Source organism: Athene noctua, chromosome 26 (genome assembly GCF_965140245.1).
Source record: "Athene noctua chromosome 26, bAthNoc1.hap1.1, whole genome shotgun sequence".
Lineage (NCBI taxonomy): Eukaryota > Metazoa > Chordata > Aves > Strigiformes > Strigidae > Athene > Athene noctua.
Window position 1 is genome coordinate 6,960,848 of NC_134062.1, and position 22,825 is coordinate 6,983,672.

The 22,825-nt window shown below is 43.7% G+C and overlaps 1 protein-coding gene across 2 annotated transcripts in view; it reads right to left on the minus strand.

The window, feature by feature from the left end:
- Positions 1-22,825, minus strand: part of FLI1 (Fli-1 proto-oncogene, ETS transcription factor) — an 87,865-nt gene that overhangs the window by 21,003 nt on the left and 44,037 nt on the right. For both annotated transcript variants that reach the window (XM_074927495.1, XM_074927496.1), the window contains 3 exons: positions 16,361-16,572; positions 7,802-7,956; positions 4,225-4,428 (listed from right to left, as the gene is read on the minus strand). In XM_074927495.1, coding sequence (XP_074783596.1) covers positions 4,225-4,428; positions 7,802-7,956; positions 16,361-16,572 — 571 coding nt within the window. Of the gene's footprint in view, positions 1-4,224; positions 4,429-7,801; positions 7,957-16,360; positions 16,573-22,825 lie in introns of those variants that run through there.

Genomic DNA, 22,825 nt, shown 5'->3' on the forward strand with positions numbered 1-22,825 from the left:
TAGGTTAAAAGCAGCTCTTTCTGGAAATACTGGTATTATTAATAAAGGGCAGGGCTTTTCTCCTATAATTAATATTAAACATGTTATCTTATGGTTCCCCCTACCTTTTCCTTTCTTCTTTTATTTCCATTGCATTAATTAAAGAGGAAGATGGAAAAGGACTGAAAAACAGACCAGGAGAGGCTTTTTCACCATAAAGGCTTCCTTTTCACAAGGTAGCTCATCATTCTGAGGTGCAGGAACATCTTGGTTGCATAATCTTGAAGTCTATTTGATTTGGAAGACTTTTTTAACCTCACCTTCTGAAGGCCATGTGGCCTTCCCTCCATGTCTCCTGGTAGAATCAGGGTTCTGCTGCATTTAGCAGTATAGTTTTGTTTGGCATTAATATATGGCTCAAAACCACAAAGCAGTTTTCTGCTTCTGCTTCTCACCACAGTCTCATTCTTTCCCCTTCAGGCTCTTTTCGTTTGTACACACCACACACAACAGACCCCCCATAACTAGAGAGGAAAAGGATGGGAGGTGACAGTTCAGGCTTCTTTTGATGTTCATCCCAAACATAGCATGAAAACATTCAAATCTCCCTTCCCACTGCCCACTGGCTGACAGGAGAAGATTCACCAGGCAGACTGGGTTTGAAAAAGATACCGGCACAGCAGTCGGTCGGTCTGGAGTCCGAAGGTGCAGGGGGATGAACAAGAATAAGAAAAAGACAAGGCATGGCTTCACAGTTTTGGAGAGGATAATGGAAGAAACACTTAAAGAAAGAGGATTGTTTTGGGGGAATGGACAGTAAGTTCCCTGAAAAAAACTACAGGGGGGTGTTTTGAAAGACTCCAAAGGATAGAGTGTGGTGCAGAACTGGGTTCTGCAAGTCTGAAATCTCCTAAAGATCAGAGACATCTAAACTCCTAACTACTTCAGTAGATTACGGAAACAGGAAGCAACAGCACGGTTCTGATCCAGACCTAAATTTTGCCTGAAGACTAAAAGTGCTATGATATGAGTTTGGTTTAGGCCTCACTATGTCAAATAGGCTCACCTGAATCTTCTATCTCCGAAACGAAGATTGAGCTTTTGTGGAGGTCTTGCAGATGTTACTGGTTTATTTTTCCAGTCTGGACTCAGATGTTACAAAATCATGTACTTCATAGGCATTTTAACTCTGATCAGGAGGGTAAAACATTGAAAACCTTCTGAAGAAGCTAATTTTCAGGGGGTCTCCTTGCCTGGCTAACAAACAGGCTTAGAAAGTTCAGATCAGGTTTGTTTCTTGGAAAACAAACACCAAGGTTGAGGATTCAGTAGTCATCACATATCCAACTTAACATCCTGAGAGGACAAACACCTTTCAAGAAAGATGTAATTTAGCCTAGAGATCTGCTGTTCCCCAAAGTTCCCCTGCGTTTTGTTGCCATCACGTATTCTCCACTCTAAGCAGGGGCAGAGCTGGATATCTCTGAAACAAACAACCTTACAAAAAGGGAAAATTAATGAAAAAAGACCATCTCCCTATGGCACTGAGCTCAGAGGCTCGGCACTAAACATCCGCTGGAAATCAGGCTGGAAAAACAATAAGCTCCTTTCGAAGGCGTTACTCCGTGAGGGAGTTAACCAGCAATCCAGAAACCAGACTGTCATTAGGCAGCACTAGGAACAGCTGCAGGGAAAGGAATGCTCTTCAGAGCCTGCCCGACCTCCACTCAGACAGGAGCTTGCTTTAATAAGGACAGCACTCACATGATGTCTTAGAACAGCCCAAGGGGCTGAACAGAGTAAAATTTATAATCATAGAAGTTGGGGATGGACTGGGATTGAATTCTCCTTTCGTATGCATCCATGTAAAACTGGAATAACTAATTTGTCTGAATCCAGCAAAGTTGCTTGGGTTTTGCACTAGCTTCATTAGAAATCATTGTAGGCATTCCCCTGGCAGAACATTACATTTTTGTGATTACTGTTCAGCATGCACTGCAGCAGCACTTCAGTGTTGCAACTGCATTAGGGCTCCATTGTGCTGGGTCTTGAGAGACATGAGACACAGTTCTTGTTCCACAGATTGACCATCTCAACGGGCGAGACCAACAAGAAGGCAGGATTACCAACTCCATTTTACAGAAAGTAGAACCGAAGAACGGAGGAACTGAGGCAAAGGTTTATTCCTCCTAATTTCAGACATTTAAAGGCAATGTGTGAACTAGAGGACTACTATCTGGAATTTCAACATGCCCTGTTGCTTCTTTTCTATAAACAGAGACCAGTGTGACCTCAAATTTAGAGACTTCAGGTAGGTAAGGTCAATCAGGAATTTGCTCCTGAACAAACGGACAGCAGCAAATGGTGAAGGTGGCAACTGAATCCAGGTCTTCAGGGTTATGCTAGTAGAGCAAGAATGCAATTCCTCTGATAACTCTCTTTGAAATCATCAACACCACCTAAAACTTGAGGCTGTCACTGGAGATGCTGTCTGGAGCTGAAGCAACAGAAGAATTCAACTCTTCTGCCAACCTTTTCAAATTCAGCCTCATTCTTTGATTCCAAAACCATACAGCTCCTGCTTTGTCTCTCTCTGTCAATTCTCAGGTCTTATCAATAAGACAGTTCAAGCGTCTCACTTGAGTATTTATCTTGTGGGAATTTAAAAATATTTCCGGTTGCAAAGCATCTGATTTGCCCAGCCAAAGTCAGCAGGTTTGGCCAAAGCAGCACTGGCTTCGCAGCACTGCCTTATGATTTCCCATAAAAGTGTGTAATTCTGTGTGCAAACCTCAGTTAGAAAGTTAGTTTGCGTCTGCAATAATCAGCTCTCTGCTGATGAAACAGGATGAAATTTGCAAATGGGATGCAATTTGGATGGGAAATTATTTTATTGTGAGGTCACAAGGGACAAAAACTGTGGATCCAACAATTCGGTTATTTGTTGTGAATCATTTCCTTGGCTCAACTTCTCAAAAAAAATAAAGGTGGGGCTTACAGAGGCACCCATCTGTGATCTAATTCTTGTCCCACTGTAATCTGTAAAACTCCCACTGATTTTCACAGAGACAGGGAGAGACCAGCGCTGAACATCTTTGAAGAAACACCCTCAATAAATGCTCTCGCTGCTTCACTGCACTGGCCAGACGGAGACATTCTTTTATACATCACAATTTGATTTCCCGGTGGAGAAAATACACTTTTTTCTTTCCCTCCCTGCCCTCCCACCTTGCTTTATGGGACCTTCTCCTGATTTTTCAGTCCTCAAATAATTATGCTCCTATAAGAGCTGTTTCAGTTGAAAAAATATTGGAGAGTGTGGGATTTAGCTCCAGTTCTCTAGCCTCATCATAGTGCAATTATTCTTACACCTTAGTAAAGAAAGGAAAGGCTTTAACCTCCATTTTATAGATGAAGAGGAGACCTTCGGAAGCTATGGACATGCTCATGGTTGCACAGGAAGTCTTAGGAAGGTCTGAATTTAAGACTCCCAGCCTCAAGAGCGTGTGCTAACCATAAGGTGATAATTCCTGTTTGGGCTGCTGTGGTATGCGTTTCCAGGAGTAGCTCAGAAGACTGCTCACAACTTTTGCTGAATACAGCAAAAAGAAGTATTGAATCCATCACATACTCTAGTGTAGGACAGAGAGTAACGATAAAGAGGTTCAGCAGAACTTGTTCTTTGAGTATTAGGTCATTTGCACGACGTCTACTTCAGCACACTTTTCTTTGGGGAATCACTCTTGTATTTTTTTCTCTTTCCAACAAATCTGGACCTCCAGAAACACTGAAAATCTCCCACTCTGGCCAGTTGTGGGTCTTATTTTGAAAGAGACTTTACCAGAAGCCTTAGGGGAAAGCACACATCCCTCTAACTGCAGAGGAATAATTTGCCCGTGACACATCAGTTGATGTTTGGTTTAATCTCCACAGCAAATTTATGAATCTTTATCATGTAGCCACAGATGTTTTTATTATCTGTAAGACTATCTAATCTTCTTAAGAGTCCTGCCCAGTTCTTCAACTCCCTGATAGCACCAGTAACTCCATCTAAGTTAAAACTAACCTTCCAACCCACTTTTTATTCCTCCCTTCCTTGTTTGCTCTCTCTGCTTGCCGTTCTCTCTCCTTTTTCCCTCATCGGTGCTCCTATTTATCCTGCAAGCCCTAGAAGTTCTGTACTCATTGCAGTTTATCCTACCAGCATGTCATGCTGGGGCTGGGATAGGTCAGGGCAATACTTACTTTCCCTGAGGTAAGTGAGGTGAGACAACAGAACTTCTGTGTTGTAGATGGAGGTGGTTCGGAGGAAGTCGTCCTTGTTCATTTTGCAGAGCTCCTTGCCATCCATATTCTGGAAGATGGTGGTGTCAATCTCCATTAATCCATACTCCTTTATAGCCCATTCCAGCCACTGGCGCACATGTTCCTGGGTCCATAGGGTGGGATCTGGCAGAAAAGCACAAAGTATGGTAACACTATACACAAGCCTCAAGCCTCTAGCACTCGCTGTAGCCCAGACAAAGCATTAACCATGGTTTCCACGACCAAATGTATTTAATTTACTGATTCCAATGCATTTTGCCAAGTTGAACAAGCACTCTGCGCATAAATTGATCACGCTGACCCACTGGGAGGGAAAGTTCTTTTGATTGTCTCCTACCTGTCAGAATCTTATACCTATGCTTGGGAACAATATTACTGACATTTAACTGTGATTTTTCACCCTCTGGGAAAAAGCTTCCAAAAGCAAACTCATCCCTTTGAAAGCGTATGCTTGTCACAGCTTCGGTTCTGCAATGCTATATAATTACATCAGTGCTGTATAAGTCACACCATCCTTTGCAAGTGCCTTACAAAGTCCCAACAGATGGCATTTTAAAGTCTGAGGATGGTGGTATTTATGGTCAGCAAAGGGACTCTGAAAAAAAAAAAAAAAAATTATTGCTTAAACAGAACAGCTTGCCATGTATCTCTGAGTCACATTTGTTCACCCCGCTGACGAGAACACAATTCTACCTCCGCTAGCCCTGTAAAACCAACACAGTTATTGGAGGGCAATGTGGATTTTATACTGTCTCATGCATCATTATCAACTGTCAGCAAAGCTCCAGCTGTGGAATCTTTATTACTGGTGATGACGTAAGAGAGAGATTGAACCCGGCTGGAGTTTCAGACCCCATGGTGATGGTTTGCTGCATCAGTAGTTAAAAAAAGAAATCATCTTTTGAGTTTTGAAAAAAGCATTAGATCAGAAAGCCCCAGCAAGAATTTGTGCCACGATACCACTTTTACAGTGTCATTTTCAGCGCATATCTGCGTTTTCAGATGTTTCCTGTGCTGCTTCTCCCCATGTATCCCATTTGAAAATTTAAGCTGCAAGTTCATGTTCCATTGCAGCTGGAGAGGATTGTGAAGTCAAGCCTTAACTTTGGAGACGTTTGATCTGTCCATCACAGCTGGTACATTCCTCTAAGATAAACCTCAAACACTTCAGGTCCTGAGGCAGTTGAGAAAATGGATCAGAAACTTGCAGCAATCACACAGCTGGTAGCTTGTGCTTTGGGTAGGGACAAGAATTGCCTCTGCCACATATTTTATAGTGTTTAAAATAAATTCTTGGCCCTGGACTGTAAACTGTGTGTGCCTGAGCTGCAGGGATCCCTTGACACAAAAGCTCAGGTGGTGGCTGTACCTGGTACGTTCCTGGGCACTGAGTTCCAGAATAACAGCAGAAATGGAGAAGTAAGAACAAAAAATATTGAAAATATAACCGTGACGTTTCCTCACTGAATTTCTAGTAAACCCAGGTTGCTTAAAGTTGTGTTTTAAACATGGAACTTACATCCCTGTGTCTTTGAGAGTCTGCTTTAGAAAAGAAAGATGGATTTCCTTTAGAAAAGAAAGATGGATTTCCTTTAAATTTTGGCAATAGCCAATTTAAATTCTGCTTTCTAAGCACTGGCAAAAGACTGCAATTTTACAAAGCAAGTATTCAAGGGAGGATTCTTTTTTTTTTTAATTTAAAGAGTTATTTGTCTTCGGTTTTGAAAAAAACCCCAACATTTAGAGGGCATAGTGAAGTTCCGTTTCCCTTTAAACAAACACTTTTGAATTTCAGATATTCATTCAGCCTTTTTATCACTTCCGAAGACACTGAATGGTCTCTGAAAAACTGCCTTCTTGAAACATGGCTTAGAGTTCATTATTATTACTATTGCAAGCCTAATGTGACATTATTCTTGCCTATCTTCACCCTAATGCACTATAAATCTTTACTCTGGATTATATTAAAATTTCCAAATCCTTTCTTGGATGAATTTGGCCTCATATCCTGTAGCCAGAGATCTGGGATGATGTTCATTATTGTCTTCCAAAGTCTGGTAAATCACTGCTATTTCACAAGTATCTCAAGGTTTTGATTTGTGGATGCTCATGAGGGGGGAAAAGAGTCCTTTTTTTCACTTTCCTTCAAAGAAGAGATTTTAAACCTTCTTTTTCCACTGAGGGCACTAAAAGTCATTTCCCCTATTTCTACAACAATGCTAAACTTTAGGCCACCCCAGGTCTTTTTAAATATGTGTAAATAACATGGTGAAGAGCAGGATAAATGTTCCCTCTTGACTATCTTTAATAATATAATGACTAGTTGGTATCAGCTAACACCTTCCTAGGCAGTCTTGATGTTGAAATCATATCTGATGCTGTCACCAATTAGGTCAGCCAGTCTCTCTAAGCAGATCCTAACAACAGCTTAAATGGTACTTTGAGATTTGCTGTCAATCTTTTATTGGCTTCCCTTCACTACATTCAGTTCAAGCTTTTCCTTTTCATCCTAAATGGCAAACAAATGCTTAGGAATTGTCATCTGTTCATGGTCAAGCCACGATCAGAAAACAGAGCTAAATTCCACGAGTACATTTCTTTCTGCCAACAGTTCATCTGCTTGAATCAGCTACAACCCTCGGTGAAACCCTCACAACACTGGGTGAAAAGCTGCACCCCTTGAAATCAGTGGAAGATTTGGTAAGTAAATTGGGCCAGGACTTGGCTCATGATATCTCCCTTGCTGGGAAGTTCCTGGGCTGGCCTGCTTATATCCATGGTGTTCATAAACTTTGCAGGGAAAAGACTCCCTCTCGTTCCAGGTTCAGACTTCACCGGTTGCCTGCCACAGCAGCTCTCGTCCTTGACTATCCAAATGCATCGTGCCAATTTCAAGCAGCAGATGTGGACATCAAATACAAACAGAGAGCTGGACAGGAATGTTTCTGTGTAACAGTTTTTGGAAGGATAATGTAGTTCCTGCAAAATATAATTTTTCTGGGTTTCTACTTCTAACAAAAAAATGAAAACAAAATAGCTCATTTTGAATCAATATGACATGAAAGTGCATCTGGATCCTGCAGAGCATCATGGGAGTTATAATTTGGGTCCACTTCATGCTTGTTCTTGCCTGTGAACTGCACTCTTTGATCATACCACGCATGCCCCAGGAAGCACTGCAGATTCTCCTCTAACACATGACGGGAGATGGATTTGGTTCAACACACCAAAACAACATTTCATTCCAGAACAAAAAAACCTAAACCAAACAAGAAGCAGCACTAATTATTCACTTCTTATTCTGATTCAAGGTAGAACATATGGTGGGACACGGGAAATTCCCACTAGCCAGAAACTCTGATATTTTCCTTAATTTTTACATGGTTTATAAGAAAGATAATTCCTCAGAGAGTGGATAAACAAGCCTTATCTGTTTGGCTGGATATTTAAGACAATGCAAGGAAATATGGCACACAGAGTTTGATGGTGGTGGTACCTGCTGGGACAATGACTCTCCTCTCGTTGGTGGTCATGTTGGGAGGAGGCCCGTTCTTCTCATCCATGTAGGTGCTGTAACTCATTGGGTTGGACTCTGTCCCTGCTCCGACGAGTTTGCTGCATTTGTTCACACTACAGTCTACGGGGGACTCCCTGAAATGCGAAAGGAAACAGATGACTTGGCATTATTACGCACCTTCCATCCCTGTTGTAGCAGCAGGAGGTTTAGGTTGCAGAAATGGGAAGTATCCTGAAGGTGAAAAGTTAAGGGGAGTTTCTTTACATGTGGGAGAGACCATTCCGGGCCTGTCACGTGTCATAAGGTGATCTGTGAATCACAAGTCTCATGGAGGGGATCTCTGATAATGAAACCAGTTGGAGGAAAGTGAGTTGGAGGTGCAAAGACGAGTGACTCTCAGACAAAGGCAACGGTAGCTGTAAGGTCATACTCAATACCTCTGAAATACCAACATTCATGAAACAGATAAAAAGTGCTTATCACATAGGTCTAGCGGTTACACCCCCCACTCCCCCTTCTTCTTTTATTGCATTTTAGAAAACCTTCAGATACAGCTTGATGCTTCTAGGAGCCCTTGTTGGACTGCTTCACTCTTGCATTGGGTTAAAAACAACCCTGCACATCTTCCTTCTGTTGTGATGGGCCTATCAGTCGGCAGAATGGCTGTGCTTCTCACCTCGTGAGCTCGGGCAGTGTTGCAGAGCTAATCAGAAATACAGGTACACCCCTCTTCATTTCATTAACAAAGAACACAAAATACCCACACCAAAACGGCAGGACAGCCACAAGAGAATACTGCAATGGTACCTAGAGTCTTATTTATACAGGGCTGAATGTAGCTGATCTTGTCTGTTCTTAACAGTTAAACAGTCCCAGGCTTGTCTGCTTACTTGGATAGGAAATCTAGAAATCTTAGGTGCCTTAGGCGTGAGTCAAGAACTTCAGACCACAGAAACTCTGTGTGAAAAAGGCTCTGGCTCCAGCTTTACTTCTGAGGTGGTGGAGTGATGAGGAGGGAACATTTAGCAACTCAGGTGGCACTGTGCTAAGACCTGGACTACATGCAGACCCTTGGCAAGCAATAAGCTTTCTCTGTCCTTCTCTGGGAGAATTATGAGCTTCCAAACCACAGATAGGGAGCACAGATTTTGTTTTTCTCCAGCTGCAGTAGTAACTCATGCTTTTAGCTCTAGAGGTCACTTAAAACACCAGCCCACAGCCTGCCACAGGCACACAGCACATCCCAGCCCTGAAGAACGTGCCGGGGAAGGGCAGCGTTATTGCCCTCACCTTTACAAGGGCGAGTTAGCGTGCAACCTCAACGCAAAGTGAGCCCAGAGCCCAGATCCAGGGCAGTTTACTCCACTGCTTTAATTGCACAGCCGTCCTTCTTCCCTGCCAGAAGCGAAGTGGCCTGGGAGGAAACCATTCGCTGAAGGGTAAGAGCTATGACAGTGCACCAAATCCCACCCTCTGAGTTCAGCTGGCAAGGCTTCCAGGTTTGGACACTAAACAAATTTGTTTCTTAATTTGAATGGGGGCTGGGGGGAGGGAGAAATTACTGAAATTCACTTATCATGGCTGGGAGATAAATGCTCCACCGAGATATTCTAAGGCAGATGGTAATTTTTTCCTCATGTCTTGCTGAGGGAATGTTGCTTGAAAATGGAAATAAGATGTATAACTTACACATGTTCGAATTTAAGGTTTTACTATTTCGCCTACTGTTTTTCCAGGCAGGGAACCAAAATCCGCCTTCAGAGAGGCAAACTGCTGAAGGTTTAATGTCCCCGTGGCAGTCAGAGGAGAGTCTGAGCAACTGCAGGGACACGAGGGTTTTCACAGGGAATGTGATCATTTCTAACTTTCTGTTGAAATACTCTGTGTCAGGTGTTAAATGCTGCCTGTACTGGCAGAGAAAAAGCCCTGAAGCAGCACAAAGGATCTTATTCTTTCCCGAGGTACAGGCTGTCCTGAGAAGACTCGGTGAAACGCCGAGAGCATCCGTGCTTTAGGGTGTCATCCATGCTGCTCCCCTTAGTGCTCACCGTCCCCAGGAGGTGACCGACCTCCTCCCCTGCCCTGCCTGGGGACCAGGAGGTGCCCAGCTGGTGGGGCAGACCCGAACACACACATCCCCACGTATGGCTTCCCACCTGCCTCTGGGATGAAGTTCTCCCTCCTTCAGGACATGACAGAAACATTTTCTAGCACTGGCACAGCTACCTGCTGCCTAAGGTCCATCTAGGGGGTTCACTCCCACACCCCTGCTCTGACATTAAATTTCCATGGAAAACAACCTATTTTAGTACGCGCTATTTATGATAAAATAGTTACATGTGTGACACTCATACAGAACAACAGGATATATCCAGATGCTCAGAAAATAATAACATCTTCTAAAAAAGCTTACCTGCCTGGGAGTATACATGCTTTGTGTGAAGTAACACACGTGAAAAGACCACGAGGTCCTTGGCTGTATCTGCTAAGTATCGTGCACGTTCACGTGACTGATAGATACAGCAAAGTCACCAAAATACCACCAACACTGTAAGATACCTCCTCGGCGGTTTTGTAATGATTTTTCACTTTGCAGACTCTTGGCTTGGCAGTTAGACCCTGCCCATCCTCTGCCTTGCTCTGTAAATCTCAGCAGCCAAAACCAGACAACCAAGTATCAGAGAGAGATCTGAAAAGAAGTTTAATGGACTGAGGTGCCCTTCCCAACCACTGATTTGCCCCTGTGGGAAGAGAAGCCACTCTGTTAATCCTGCAGGACATTAAATGTTCTCCGTGTACTTGACAGGGTTGTGTCTGCGTGGCTGTATAGATGCCTCCCTTCCCTCTGAGGAATTTTTCAGGATGGTTGGATCCAGAGCTAACCCCAGTGGAAATCTGATAGCAGAAGGACAGACGTAACTGGGAATAGCATTACCAAAACTTAACTGGGCAGGAGACCAAACTGTCCTTAAGAAAAATACCATGAAATCTTTAGCGACAGCAAGGGGGAAGATCCTTATTTTTGTGTCCTCTGTAACCCAGCACTTCCTACCAGATCCAAACAGAGCCTGTTACTGGGAAATGAGACAGCACTATTGGACTGAATCATCTTTGCAGCTCCGGGACACCCATTCCTGCACTGCCCCAGCCTAAGATGAGGGATTTAGCAGTATCCCAGCAGAAGGTAGGTGTAGCTGTGGGCAACACAAAGAAGAATTCAGTGTGGGGAACAACTACAGCATCAAATGAGAACAGGGAGCTGCAAGCCATGAATAGTGTATTCATTGAATATAGCTCCTTGCTTAGTTCATGCATTACCCACAAGCAGACTTAGATTTATATAAAGATTTCCTCATTATTTGAAATGGTTTGTGTGAGGGGATTTCAGATGCCAGATTAATCCTTGACTTTTCACAGCGACTTCTGGCTTTCAAGTGGCTACACATGCTGGCCTTGCTCAGGTTCTGGGCAGAAAACGTTGTAGATCTACTAAGGTAAATGGATATAGGCTGCTTTCACAAGATCTCTTAAGTATATTCACTGTGGCAGTGACAGAGTCCAAGGAATATGAAGCAGTACTCATTCCCGCTGTCCGTCCAAAGACTCTTCGTTCCAGCAGCTCCAGTAGCAGTCTCTGGGGATGCCAAGAGCTTGGTGTTTTGGGAAAGTTTATGCTAGACTGGCCAAAATGGACAAGCAGCTAGCCTGGCATTGACTAATAAATCCTCTGTACAGCTTCAGCCTGTGTTCCAGATACCTGAAAATAAAGCAATTACTGTCCCAGGGCCTCTGTCTAGGAATCACCTTTGGCTTTCATTCGAAAGAGCAAAATAAGGGATTTCAGTGATTTCTGAACCTGACTCAGCCGTGGTCAGTGGGATATTTCCTCCTTATTTCTATCCCTTTCTTCCTGTCCTTTCATTCCTCCTCTCTTCCCATATTCTTTTCTTTTTAAAATCACCACTTTTTGGTGTAAGTCCCCATTTGGTCTTCTCAGCTTTAATCTTTACACTTGAAGTTAGATTTCAATCTTTTTTTTTTTTTTTTTTTGGTTCAGAGAAGGATGTAGGAACAGACATACTGTGGTTCCCTCTTACAGGAAGGGAACAGAGCTATCAGGGCAGAATCACATCTCCTTGACACTTGAATCTAACTGGGCTTTAACCCTACCTCTCATCCTGCTCTCAGGAGGAAGTTTACACTGAAAAGGATTGTAAAACTGCAGAAATAAGGTGCAGTTCTAAAAAGGGTGGGAAAAGACGTACAGGTTACAAAACTCAGACTGAACGAGGGAAGCACAGAGGCTCAGTAGAGTCTCAAAGAAGCATGTTTATCACACACAGGTAAATGCAAACAGCAGGTAATTGCACAGTCTGCTGCCCTGGTTGGGACTCGAACAACACAGTGAATCCCACTAGAGGGCTCACACGCTACTTAAAGGGGATTTTTATTCTTAAAGACTATAGATGGTCCCTTTGTTTTGTTTTCAGAAAATTATTGTGGCATAAAAATGTTCTGAGATCCCTGAACTTTAGCATTATTTTAATACTCTGAAGCAAGAGACTGTCTCCAAAGCATTTTCAAAGCACTGACTTCATCATTTTAGCTAGACAAAATTCGTAACATCAGTTGGAATTGGACAGCAAAGTTTGCCCTCATCTCTGTACACATCCAGCACATTAGAATATTCTTTCACATTTGAAGATCATACAAATTTTGGAACGTCTTTTTAAAAATCACTGAGTTTAGCTACAAATACAGATCTGTAGTAGTTCAGTAAACACAGTCAAAATTTGGAACATCTGTTGTTTGGTTCACTCTTTGCATTTGGAATTTATGCAAAATATAAGGAAAAATCTATTATTAAAATAGACTGTAAATTGGATTAAACTTTACCCAGCATTTTTCTAAATAATCCTCCTCCTTTATTCACTGGATGATATTTTGGCTTTAAAATATAAATTATTGTATTTATATCACAAAAGCATCTAAAAATCCCAACAGAATTCCAAGCCTAGTATGTTGGGAACTGCACAAGCACTTTGTAGGAGACAGACCTTCCCCTGAATAGGTTATAAGTGACATTTTAAAAAAAGACACAAACCCAGCAAAGAACAAAGATTGCAAGCCATGCTTCCCATTCCTGAATGGATGCACAGAGAGAGATGAACGATATACAGAACATCTTGCAGTAAACCCATGTAAAGCTGGACTGCTCTTTTTTTGTGCAACGGGTCAGTGCTACAAATACAAGACCATTTCCCTTTCGCAGTGCCTAAGGGGGTGTAAGAAGCACAAGGATCTTAATTTTTCTTGTGTTTGGACACTAATCACTGTGAAGCACAAGTGCAGCACTGGGTTGTGTTCTGAGCAAGCAGCTGTCTGTGAAGCCAAGGACAGATACTGAGGCCATACGCTGCATCCAGGTCTTATAACACTAGAAACTTTCACAAAATTTCTACTTCTGAATCTTGCAATAAAAATGTAGATCCCTGCCACTGCCTGAATGCCCCCTATACACAGTTAGTATGCAATTATCCAGGAAATTCTTTCCAATTTGGGAGTAAACCAGGAAAACCTGACGTGGAGTGGAGAGCTGGTCAGGGTTTCCCTGTTGTTCAGCCCTTGGAGGGACAGCTCTGCAAAACAGCCGTGGAGAGGTTCTTCACAGATCCTTTCTCCCACCCTACTGAGGACCAAACCATCACACTATACCTCACAGCAGTCAGAGCTTCTGCTTGCTAAGAAGCTGGACATTGTCCTTTATCGTCATCCAGCTCCCTCCACTGTCAGGTTTCCTCCAGCTTTATCACAGAGTACACAAACCATTCTCTCAACAAGCCAAAAATACTGGCGCTTCAAGTACAGGTGAAACACAGAATAAAGGCTGCTCCCTCTAATGAGGCAGCTGGAACCCGGTAAGAGAGCGTGCTTGAAAAACAAGAGGGAGAAGGAGAGGCAGAGAGAGGGAGGGGGAATAGGTTTTGTTATTCAGCCCACAGTTGAAGTTAATTTGTATTGAGGCTGGCGTTTGCCGCTCAGACGGTGTGTCAGCTTTGCCAGGCAGCTGATGCCAGCGGAACAAGCAAGTGGAGTGGCCCAACACGTAACAAAGAACTGTGATGGACGTGTGGGGAAAGGGCTGAAACTTTGCCCTTGAATAGGAGAAGAGGATGGGTAAGTCAGACGAATGTTCTTATTTCCTGGGTGGACTGGAGCTCTTGTGCTAACAAGTTATCAAAAGGCAAGGCTGGAAGCTATTTCAGTTCTGACACTCAAAACAGTCTTTTTTTCTAACAGGTTGGGAAGTTGTTACCCCTCTTTTAGAGAGACTGAGGACCCTTAGCTCCTGCCTAAGAATCTTGTAGTCTTGAGCAAGCCCATAAAGAAGGATTTCCTTTTCGCCCACAATAAACACACTTCTGGAGGGCCTTCCTCCATGGGTATCAGAGCACTTACAGTTGTTAATGAATCTGTCTGTCAAAGCAGTACTATTTTCCCTTTTTTTTTGTGAGCAGATGAGGAAATTGTAACACAAAGATCACAAGGGAAGGGCAGCCCAATGCATTTCATTCCCAAATACACGCACTACACATACAATGAGGATGTTACATAGACTTTTGGACATACAAGCACACACACGTGCAGAATCTATTCAGAACACATGCTTACAGGACCTGAAAAGCACAAATATATGTTGCCTGTGATGGCTCCGCGGATGTGACAGGACTACTTGTTCCCTTGGTCCTCCAAAATTTGCTCAGGGAGACAGACAATGAGAGAAAACACTCTCTGTGTGTTGGTCTGACACTATGGGTGTGAATAACCGGTGCAATGCTACAAAGGGCTTCCTCACATGGTCGTGGGAGCGTGTTGCCAGTGCCATACATGAGGCTGGTTCTGCCTCCTCATCTCCACAGGATGGAGAGGTCAGGCCTGCACAGCGCCACGCACAAGCTTCACTCATTCAGTCAGGATCTCCCTCTTGAAGATTTTAGGGATAGCTTAAGAAGACTAGCCTTGGTAGCCAAAGGTAGTCCTCGTGACTAACAAAAACCCACAACCTGCTGGTATTTTCAAGATCCATCCTTCTGCCTGTGTTAAGCAGGGATGGTGTTTTTCAGGAAATAACTGGTTTTCCCATGTTTCAGCCTCAATTCTGAGATTGGAAACACTAGTGCAAAAATCCAAGTAGTTCTTAAGAAATCCAGAAATGATACTAAGGTACAACTGGGGCAAGATGAACTTCAGTCTACAAATGATCACCATCAAAGACCAACTGACGCAAAGACCTTTATCTTATACCAAATCAGCATCTACTGTATACTTACGAGGAAAAAACCCATGCTGCTGTTTGAAGTCTTTAACACCATCACTATAGAAGTCTGAAAGTGCGAGGCTGCTTTCTTTTTCAAACTCTATACTTTGCTAGATTCTCAGAAACCAGGAAAATAGGCTGCTACAGAAGCTCTAAACTAACCCTAAAAGAAAAAAAATTCAACTAAGTGGCCTGTACATTGTACCTTTAAGTGGCCTTAACCTTTTACAAATGTTAGAGATGTGTGTGACTTTGAAGTTAAAATCAAATTTAAAATCAATATGAACTCCAAAACTTAATGCTAAAAAATAAAATCGTTTTTGTTTATTGCATATATTTAAAACTGAAAAAAATTTAACATTTCTACACTTGAAGATTTTGTCCAAGAAGGTGAAATTTTTTCCTAGGCTTTGGACTTGTAGAAATGTTTTTAAGAGAGACAATCTGAGCTGCAATAATAAAAAGTTTTCAAGTCTTTGAATGTCTTGTTGAACAAGGAAATGATCCATCTCCCCCAGCTCTAACTACAAATGGTGGGGGGCAGGCCTCCTACCTCGTTGGCTACAAGCTGTAGAGGATCCATCATAACCAGTGTCCCTTTGATGATTAACATCACTGCTCAAATCTACTCCTGAACTCTCCTTTTCACTAGTGGTCGCATATATTCTGTTTTGTTACACCTCCTAGACTGCCATAAAGGACCTCATTCTCCTCTTTTCCCTTTCTCCATTGAATAGCTCTCCAGTCTCATACGGTTGCTTCTGCCCTGGTGGACCATGAATCTAGTTACAGATGTGTTAAGAGGTGCCCTCCAGTGAAGCCCATAGAGGCCCCTAGTGCAGCTTTACCAGCTTCACTCTGGAGCGCTGGTATAAACACCGACTGCTACTGCACGACCGACTCCATCTTCAGGAGCCCCTTGAACCGTGGCACGTTTGTGGGATGCTGAACCACGTGATGAAATGTGTTGTTTCAGCATGAACTCTGTTCTGGCGGTCTCGTGACCCAGTCTGTACAGCGTTCATGGAGACTGGGAGAGATGCATGAGCAAGGCCCTCAGGGCTTTAAAAAATGAGTGACAAAGGAACTCCAGGGGGGAGCAGAATATGGTCCTACGCAAAGAGTGGAGTCTGTTGATATGCAGGACAAAAGCACGAATGGACAGCCCGTGCTTTGCTTTTATTTAAGTCTCAGTAGACGTGGGAAGGGTCTTTCCTTACCTTGATCCATTCATGTGGTCATATTCCCTTTTTACATTGACCCGGACGGGCTGATTAATCCACTCCTGCTGAGGAGGCAAAGGGTTGATTTTGTGCGGCTGGCCATAGTCAGGGTTCCCTGAGGCTGTCATATCTGCCTTGGGGAGGTGAGTGGCAGCGCCGTACGTGGAGTCAAAGAGGGACTGGTCGTCGCTTACCACCGACAGAGCCTCCTGAGGAGAAAAAAACACAAGTGCTCAGAGTCACGACTAAACTAGCAACTCCACTCTTATTCTCTCTTTGAGCTGGTGAGCACCTGCAAGGGCCCCACAGCTGCCCAGCGCTGTCTGAAATTGCCATCTGCCAGGATCGCAGATTGAATCAGATTCTTTGGGGTCCATCAACCCGTATGCAAAACCGGTGGGTTGCTTTGCTAGCTGCTGGGTTGCTCAGGGTGGGGCAAGAGTTAAGGTTAACTTGACTTCTGCAAACGGTAAAGGTGGCTGCTGGGTGCTACATCTCTCTCACCGCCTGCTGTAAGCAGCTTCATCTGCAATTTCACAACGTTACCTGCCCACCTGCCTGCACTTGCTGGTCCAAAAACAACTGGAGAGATATGTAGTATGTAACATTTCTGGAGTGTCATTTGAAGGTCTATACATCTTCTTTCAAAGGGTTTTGTGTGGTGTTTATATTTTGAGGTTACTAGTGAAGGAGAAGCAGTCAGTACAGGTCAGAGTTATGGGTGTTAGCGGTAAGATAAAAAATGCATTACTTTACACTTTTTGTTTATTTTGTGGGAAGTGTAGGACTGGTGAGTTACCAAACTGTGCATTTCTAGAAATGCTTAAAAACAGGAAATTGTTATCCTTTTTTTTTTTTTTTTCCTGCTGAAACTCCAAATGTTGACAAGAAGTTTTGACTATCAATTTCCTTGCGTTGATGCGCTTGGGTTTTCTAAATGAAGCGTGCCAGGCTCATAAAGGCTTTGGCACAGTCCTGCCTTATTCAAAGTGCATCTGACAAGGTCTGCATGTTCTTTATGGAGCTAAGTTAACCACACATAACACAGCTGCCATTATGGCAAGCCAGAAACTGAGCAAGGAACCTCCCAAGCTAAAAGCACACACTACTTTAATGTGAGTTAATGGAGCAGACCCCCAAAATAAAGGCAGCAACAGACTCACCTACTCTGTGGACCGAGCCATCAAAAGACCCGTGATGCTGATGTGTGTGCAGCAGTGGGTTACCCGTGAACGTACAGACACTGTCTTTGCTTTGAAAACTGGTGTGTTGCTAAACCCTCAGTGCTCAAAATTCACAGGACACAGTCCAAATCGTGCACTTTTCAAAATAATAAATGATTGCTCCCTCCCTGCCTCCCCGCAGTAGTCATTTCTGAGGTTATTTTTGCAAATTCTTCCATAACCAGGAAGGGAAACAGAAATTCTGAAAACATAGAAAAGTGCAGCTGCTGGAATCCTCCGGTTACACAAGAATCTGACTGCAAATCAGATATTACCAGGCTCATGATATCATCACAAAAAATGTCAATAGTTAGAGTCTAATGGGTAAACATGAGAATCCCTCTCAGCCTGAAATTTGAAAGAGTCAGGTCAGTGCTTTGCATTCAGAAATATCAGCACTTTTCTATCTCTGATCTCAGATCATGTAACAAAACCAAATAAGCCTGAGTAGCCTAAGATTTAAGTGGGCCTGACTAAGCTTGAATTTGAAGGAACCCTCAAGCATCTTCATAAGTCCTGCTGAAGTTACAGCGTTTGCTGTAGAAGTTTCGTAAGCAACCTCTCACAGTGATAAGCAGAGATGGCTACAGCCTTTAAAAAACAAAAAAATTCGAGCTTTCACCCCACACCACCTAATGCTGCATGTTCTATCCTTTCTGGCAGCTTTTTCTTGGTGGATGCACAACCTTTCAAAAATCTGCCCTCCCTTTTTTCTGCTTTAATTAGAGTAAGCTAGGGAGTGGAAGGTGACCCTTGGAAGAATTTCCTTGTGGTGCAGTCTTGTATGATCACAGCCTGGTGTCAGAAGGTCCTTAAAGAGATCAAGAGTATCTTCAGGCTTTGCCTGTGTAGAAGGAACATGAGATCCTCTGGTGACAGCTCTTAAAAGAGAGCAAGCCCTTCCAGCAGAGGTGAGGATATAGTGACTCGCTGCTTCTCTGATTTACTGAAGTCAGGATGTCAGGCCAGGGTTCCTAAATGACACATCTTCTCTAAGTCTCTGTACAAAAAATGTGGGGTCCTCCACATTATGGCACGAGATGGCAGGTGAACTCCAAATACCTGGGGTGCTAGACTGACCTACGCCTCTCTAGACCCAGTTTCAGCTCTGCATCTCACTGGCCAGAGGCAAGGAAATCATGAGTAACACCGCAAATTCATGAAAGAAAATTTTTAAATGTTTGAGTTTGGAGATTTCCAGTCTAAAAACATAAAGCTGGGGGGTTTTAGGGAAACAATATCTTGGAAAATGCTTTTTCTGCCTAAAGCTGTTTTTCTTCTGATGAAAGGTTCTGATGGAAAAAAAAATGGAAAGTAAGGATCTTTTTGGCTAACACCCCTGCAAAGAAAAAAAAAACACGACAAAACACCCCAAAGAACAGCCCTGGACTAAGATCAATGATTAGGGCTGCATCCAAGTACAACTATCTTTACATACACTTTTCTGTGATATACAGAGTATCTGATGGAGAAGCCTGCCTCCTCAGATAAGGATCTTCCTTGAAAGACAAAGCGGCTGCCAGGCCCTGCCTACAGCAGCAACTGGCATTAACGGGGACAACGATAATCTCACAGGCAGCTCTGCGTTTTGCTGCCTGAATGCACACAGCCTGCAAACTCCACGTCTTTAAAGCTCTGTCTCACACAGGAAAAGAAATTCAAATGCGATGGCTGCCATCATGGCAGGCCCAAGCGGTTACTGAACCAGGAATCGTTTGAGCTAAAACCCTGAGTTAGTTACAGCCACAAAAGCTACAGACTCAAGGCTCTGGGGGAACTGAAGACACACAGAGCAGATCAGGCAGAGATAGTGGCTTGTAACACCTGCTTACTATCGGATCGGGGCGTGCATGCAAATGGCAAACAAGTATTGCTGGTTGCATGCAAGGGAAGTTGGGTGGCATGTCGCCAGCCCCGGCTGCAAGCAGCTTCTCCCTGGTGTCTACATCTACAGCTTCAGAGAAAAACAGAAGGCTGGCAAGCAACGGGTAGCCTTTAGCTGGCAGGGTCAGAGCATAGGGACTGCTTGGGTTATGCCCTCTAGCAGTGAGGACTACCTGGGGCTGAGCTTAACTCCGGTGGAAGGGGACAGGGCTCAGCTGGCCCTGCCAGCATTTCAGGCTACAGACCCAGATGGGGAACGTGTACAACCTTCCTTGTGCTCACCAACAGAGGCTAGATTCAGTTTTGAAGGACTAGCCTGTTCAGGAAGTGTTTGGCTTCAGTTCTGACTAAGGAAGAGATCAACAGTTAAATTGAATAACAGAGGGCAAATTTCTATCCCCTGGAATCGAGAGCTACTTAGCGTTTGGTGATGGACAACTGGGAAAACACATCAAGGTGTTAAAGGTGCTAACATAACCTAACCAGACAGGCCACAGCTCACCAGGGTTCCCCCCATGCTGTTGCCTCCTGGGCTGTGTCCTTGAGCTGACCAGACTGAGTCTGAGACAGGGGTCTTGTGTGTATTATTCTGGCATATATGTTACATTATATTGCCTCTGGGAATAGGCTAGCTTCAGTTTTTCCAGTTTTTAATCGCATTCCTGGCATAAATGTGGCAAGTCCCGTCTACAGCAGCTTGCAGTGCGGCGATAGGCAAGTTCAACTCCCTGTGAAGCAGAGCCCCAGCCTTTGCAGGGCAGCCCACCACTGAACTGCCACAAATTAAAGGCTCCCATTGCTGTGACTGCTGAAACAGCTTTGCACAGAGCTGGCACGCATTTCTGGATCCCTTAGACATGAATATGTGGATACGGCTATTATTAATAACAGTTTATAGCTGTAAGAGGTCGAATTTGCAGTTTTTCTTTTTTTTTTTTTTAGATGAGCCATCTAGACCTAAGTCCCAGGCCTAAGTGCTACAGTAAGGTGAGGTACTCTTGGTTTTCTCCCTGCATGCTGCAGGAAAGCCAGTCTGTTCTTCTGGTCGCACAGGTAGCACAGTGGGGAGGGCTGACAGTCCAGCAATGCTTCAAGCAAGTTATTCTGGTTCCTTACTGCAAAATGGAGATGCTGTGCAAGCTTTGGAAAACATTTACACTTAGTTAATGAACTGAGCAGGACATTTGAGCCAATATATGAATGGAATGGGTCTGAGAAGCAACGCCTAGGCCAGGGGCAAACGAGCAATGCCCAGCTATGATGTGAAACATCATCCTTTCCCTTGATGTTCTTCTGTTCACACTCCCAGTCTTTGTTGCACTGATGATTGCACTAATTACAGAGCTAGCCCCAGGATATCCTAATGTCCTCGCTAGCCTCTAGAGGTTTGCCTTGGAGAAGACCCCTAAAAGTTCAGGTTTTTAACTTATCCAAAGTTCACCAGCAAGGAAAGCTCACTAGAAGTTCCAGGTTCCCTGGGTTCAGCTCTGGGAGAAAGGTCATGAAAACAAGCACTGGTGAGGTGACAGAAGTCAGTGCTTTCATCCCAGGTATAACCCAGTGTCTACAATAACGGCTCCTTCCAGGTGCCTGCAATGTGTTTTCACTTGAATATTAACTTTAAGCTCTTTACATTCACTTTTCTGTCCATAACCACATTTAAAAGGCATTGCTAAAGATCAAAGGTTCATCCTCCTCCACAAAGTCTGACTTAGAAGAGAAGAAAATGCTGAGTACTTGAACTATCATGCCATGCATGGAAAGATTACTTCCACCTCTAGAGGGGTGACTGTTTTCTTTTCAATAATATACTTTTGCCTCTCTTAGTCCTGTGAGAAAATCACTCCTGAAATATTTTTGTAAAAAGAATGTTACCAACGCAGACCCCACTGTCTGAAGGGCCCAGACGTACGATCCAAAGCACCAAAATATGAGGTACCAACAGCAACTAGCCTTACATATGGCTTGAGGTTAGCACAGAGGATCTATTCCTTGAATAGAAATGACTTTGGCACTGCAGTTTTACAAGTCAGCACTTCTGCTGCCAACATCTCATAAAGGCAGAAAAGAGATAACATCAGCCTTACAAGAAAATGAGTCAAATACGAAATTTAAAAAGGAGCAGAGCCTGTGTTGATCTTGGGGCAGCAAATTTGGATGGATTGGGCACTGAGTTAGGAGGCAGGAAGGCAGAGTATTATTCTCATCCCTGCTGTTGATCTTTGACATAACCTTTAGCAAAGCATTCCCCTCTCCGTGCCTTTTTCCTCCCTTCAGTGCCCTGTTGCCCTGATCTGTGCACACTGTAAGAGCTGTGGGGCACAGAGCCTCCTGAGTGCTGTTACTGGAACACAAACAGGAATCTTCTGGATAAGTCAAAGCAAGGCCTGGACACCAATCCCACACTCCAATATATCCAGTCTTCACAATACACCTAACCAAAACAAAAAGAAAGACCTCTGCAGCTTTTTCAGCACACTTTTCTTGAGGTTTGCTCACGCTACTCACAGGATATTGTGTGATTCGTGCAGGGACTCCACATAACTCCCCCTGGAAAATTATAATCTTACATTATTATAATATATTGCTAGTGACCACAATCCAATCTTGTGCCCTTCAAAACCAAATTAAAGCCTGCTTCTCCAGCGGAGGATTTGCAGGCTGCAGCTAGCACCAGAGATCCAAGGAGCAGGCTGAGAGCCAACACGGCCGAAGTGCGTTGCACTTTACCTCTTCTATCGACTCGCAGCATCGCACAGTGACCCACAAACTATTCTGTTCACAGCACTTTCCAGCTGAGCTGACGGCATTCGGGTTGTGGCAACCCAAATGCTGGTAACCCGTGCCACAGAGCTGTCCCTGACCCGAGGAGGAGGGATGGGAGGAGATGCTTTCACTGCTGCAGCAGGGCTAGGGATGAAGAAGAAGGCAGCATACCTTTAAGACTGTGTCGAAGCTTCTGCAGATTTGAGACTTTCTTTGCATATAAAGGAGGGCTTTCATTTAATTATTTTGATAATATCCCACAGTGCAATAATTTTGCTCTCACTCTGCACCAGACACCGGCTCAAAACTACGAGGCAGGTCAACTTCCCAGACAGATTACAACGCAGGCTTTCCTGTGCCCCTCAGACTGGCTTTCTTTCACTTTCCACCCAGAGTACTACATCGGAGCGTAATTTGGCAGTCTTAGACTGCAGCATCATTTCTTCACGAGTCAAATAAACGGGAAACCACAACTTAGTAACTCATGCTAGGGTGAAACAAAGCAGGAATAACATAGGCATAAATAGCAAAAATACACTGGAAATAGCTGAAAAATTGGGCAAAACGATTTTGCAGAATTTCTCATAAG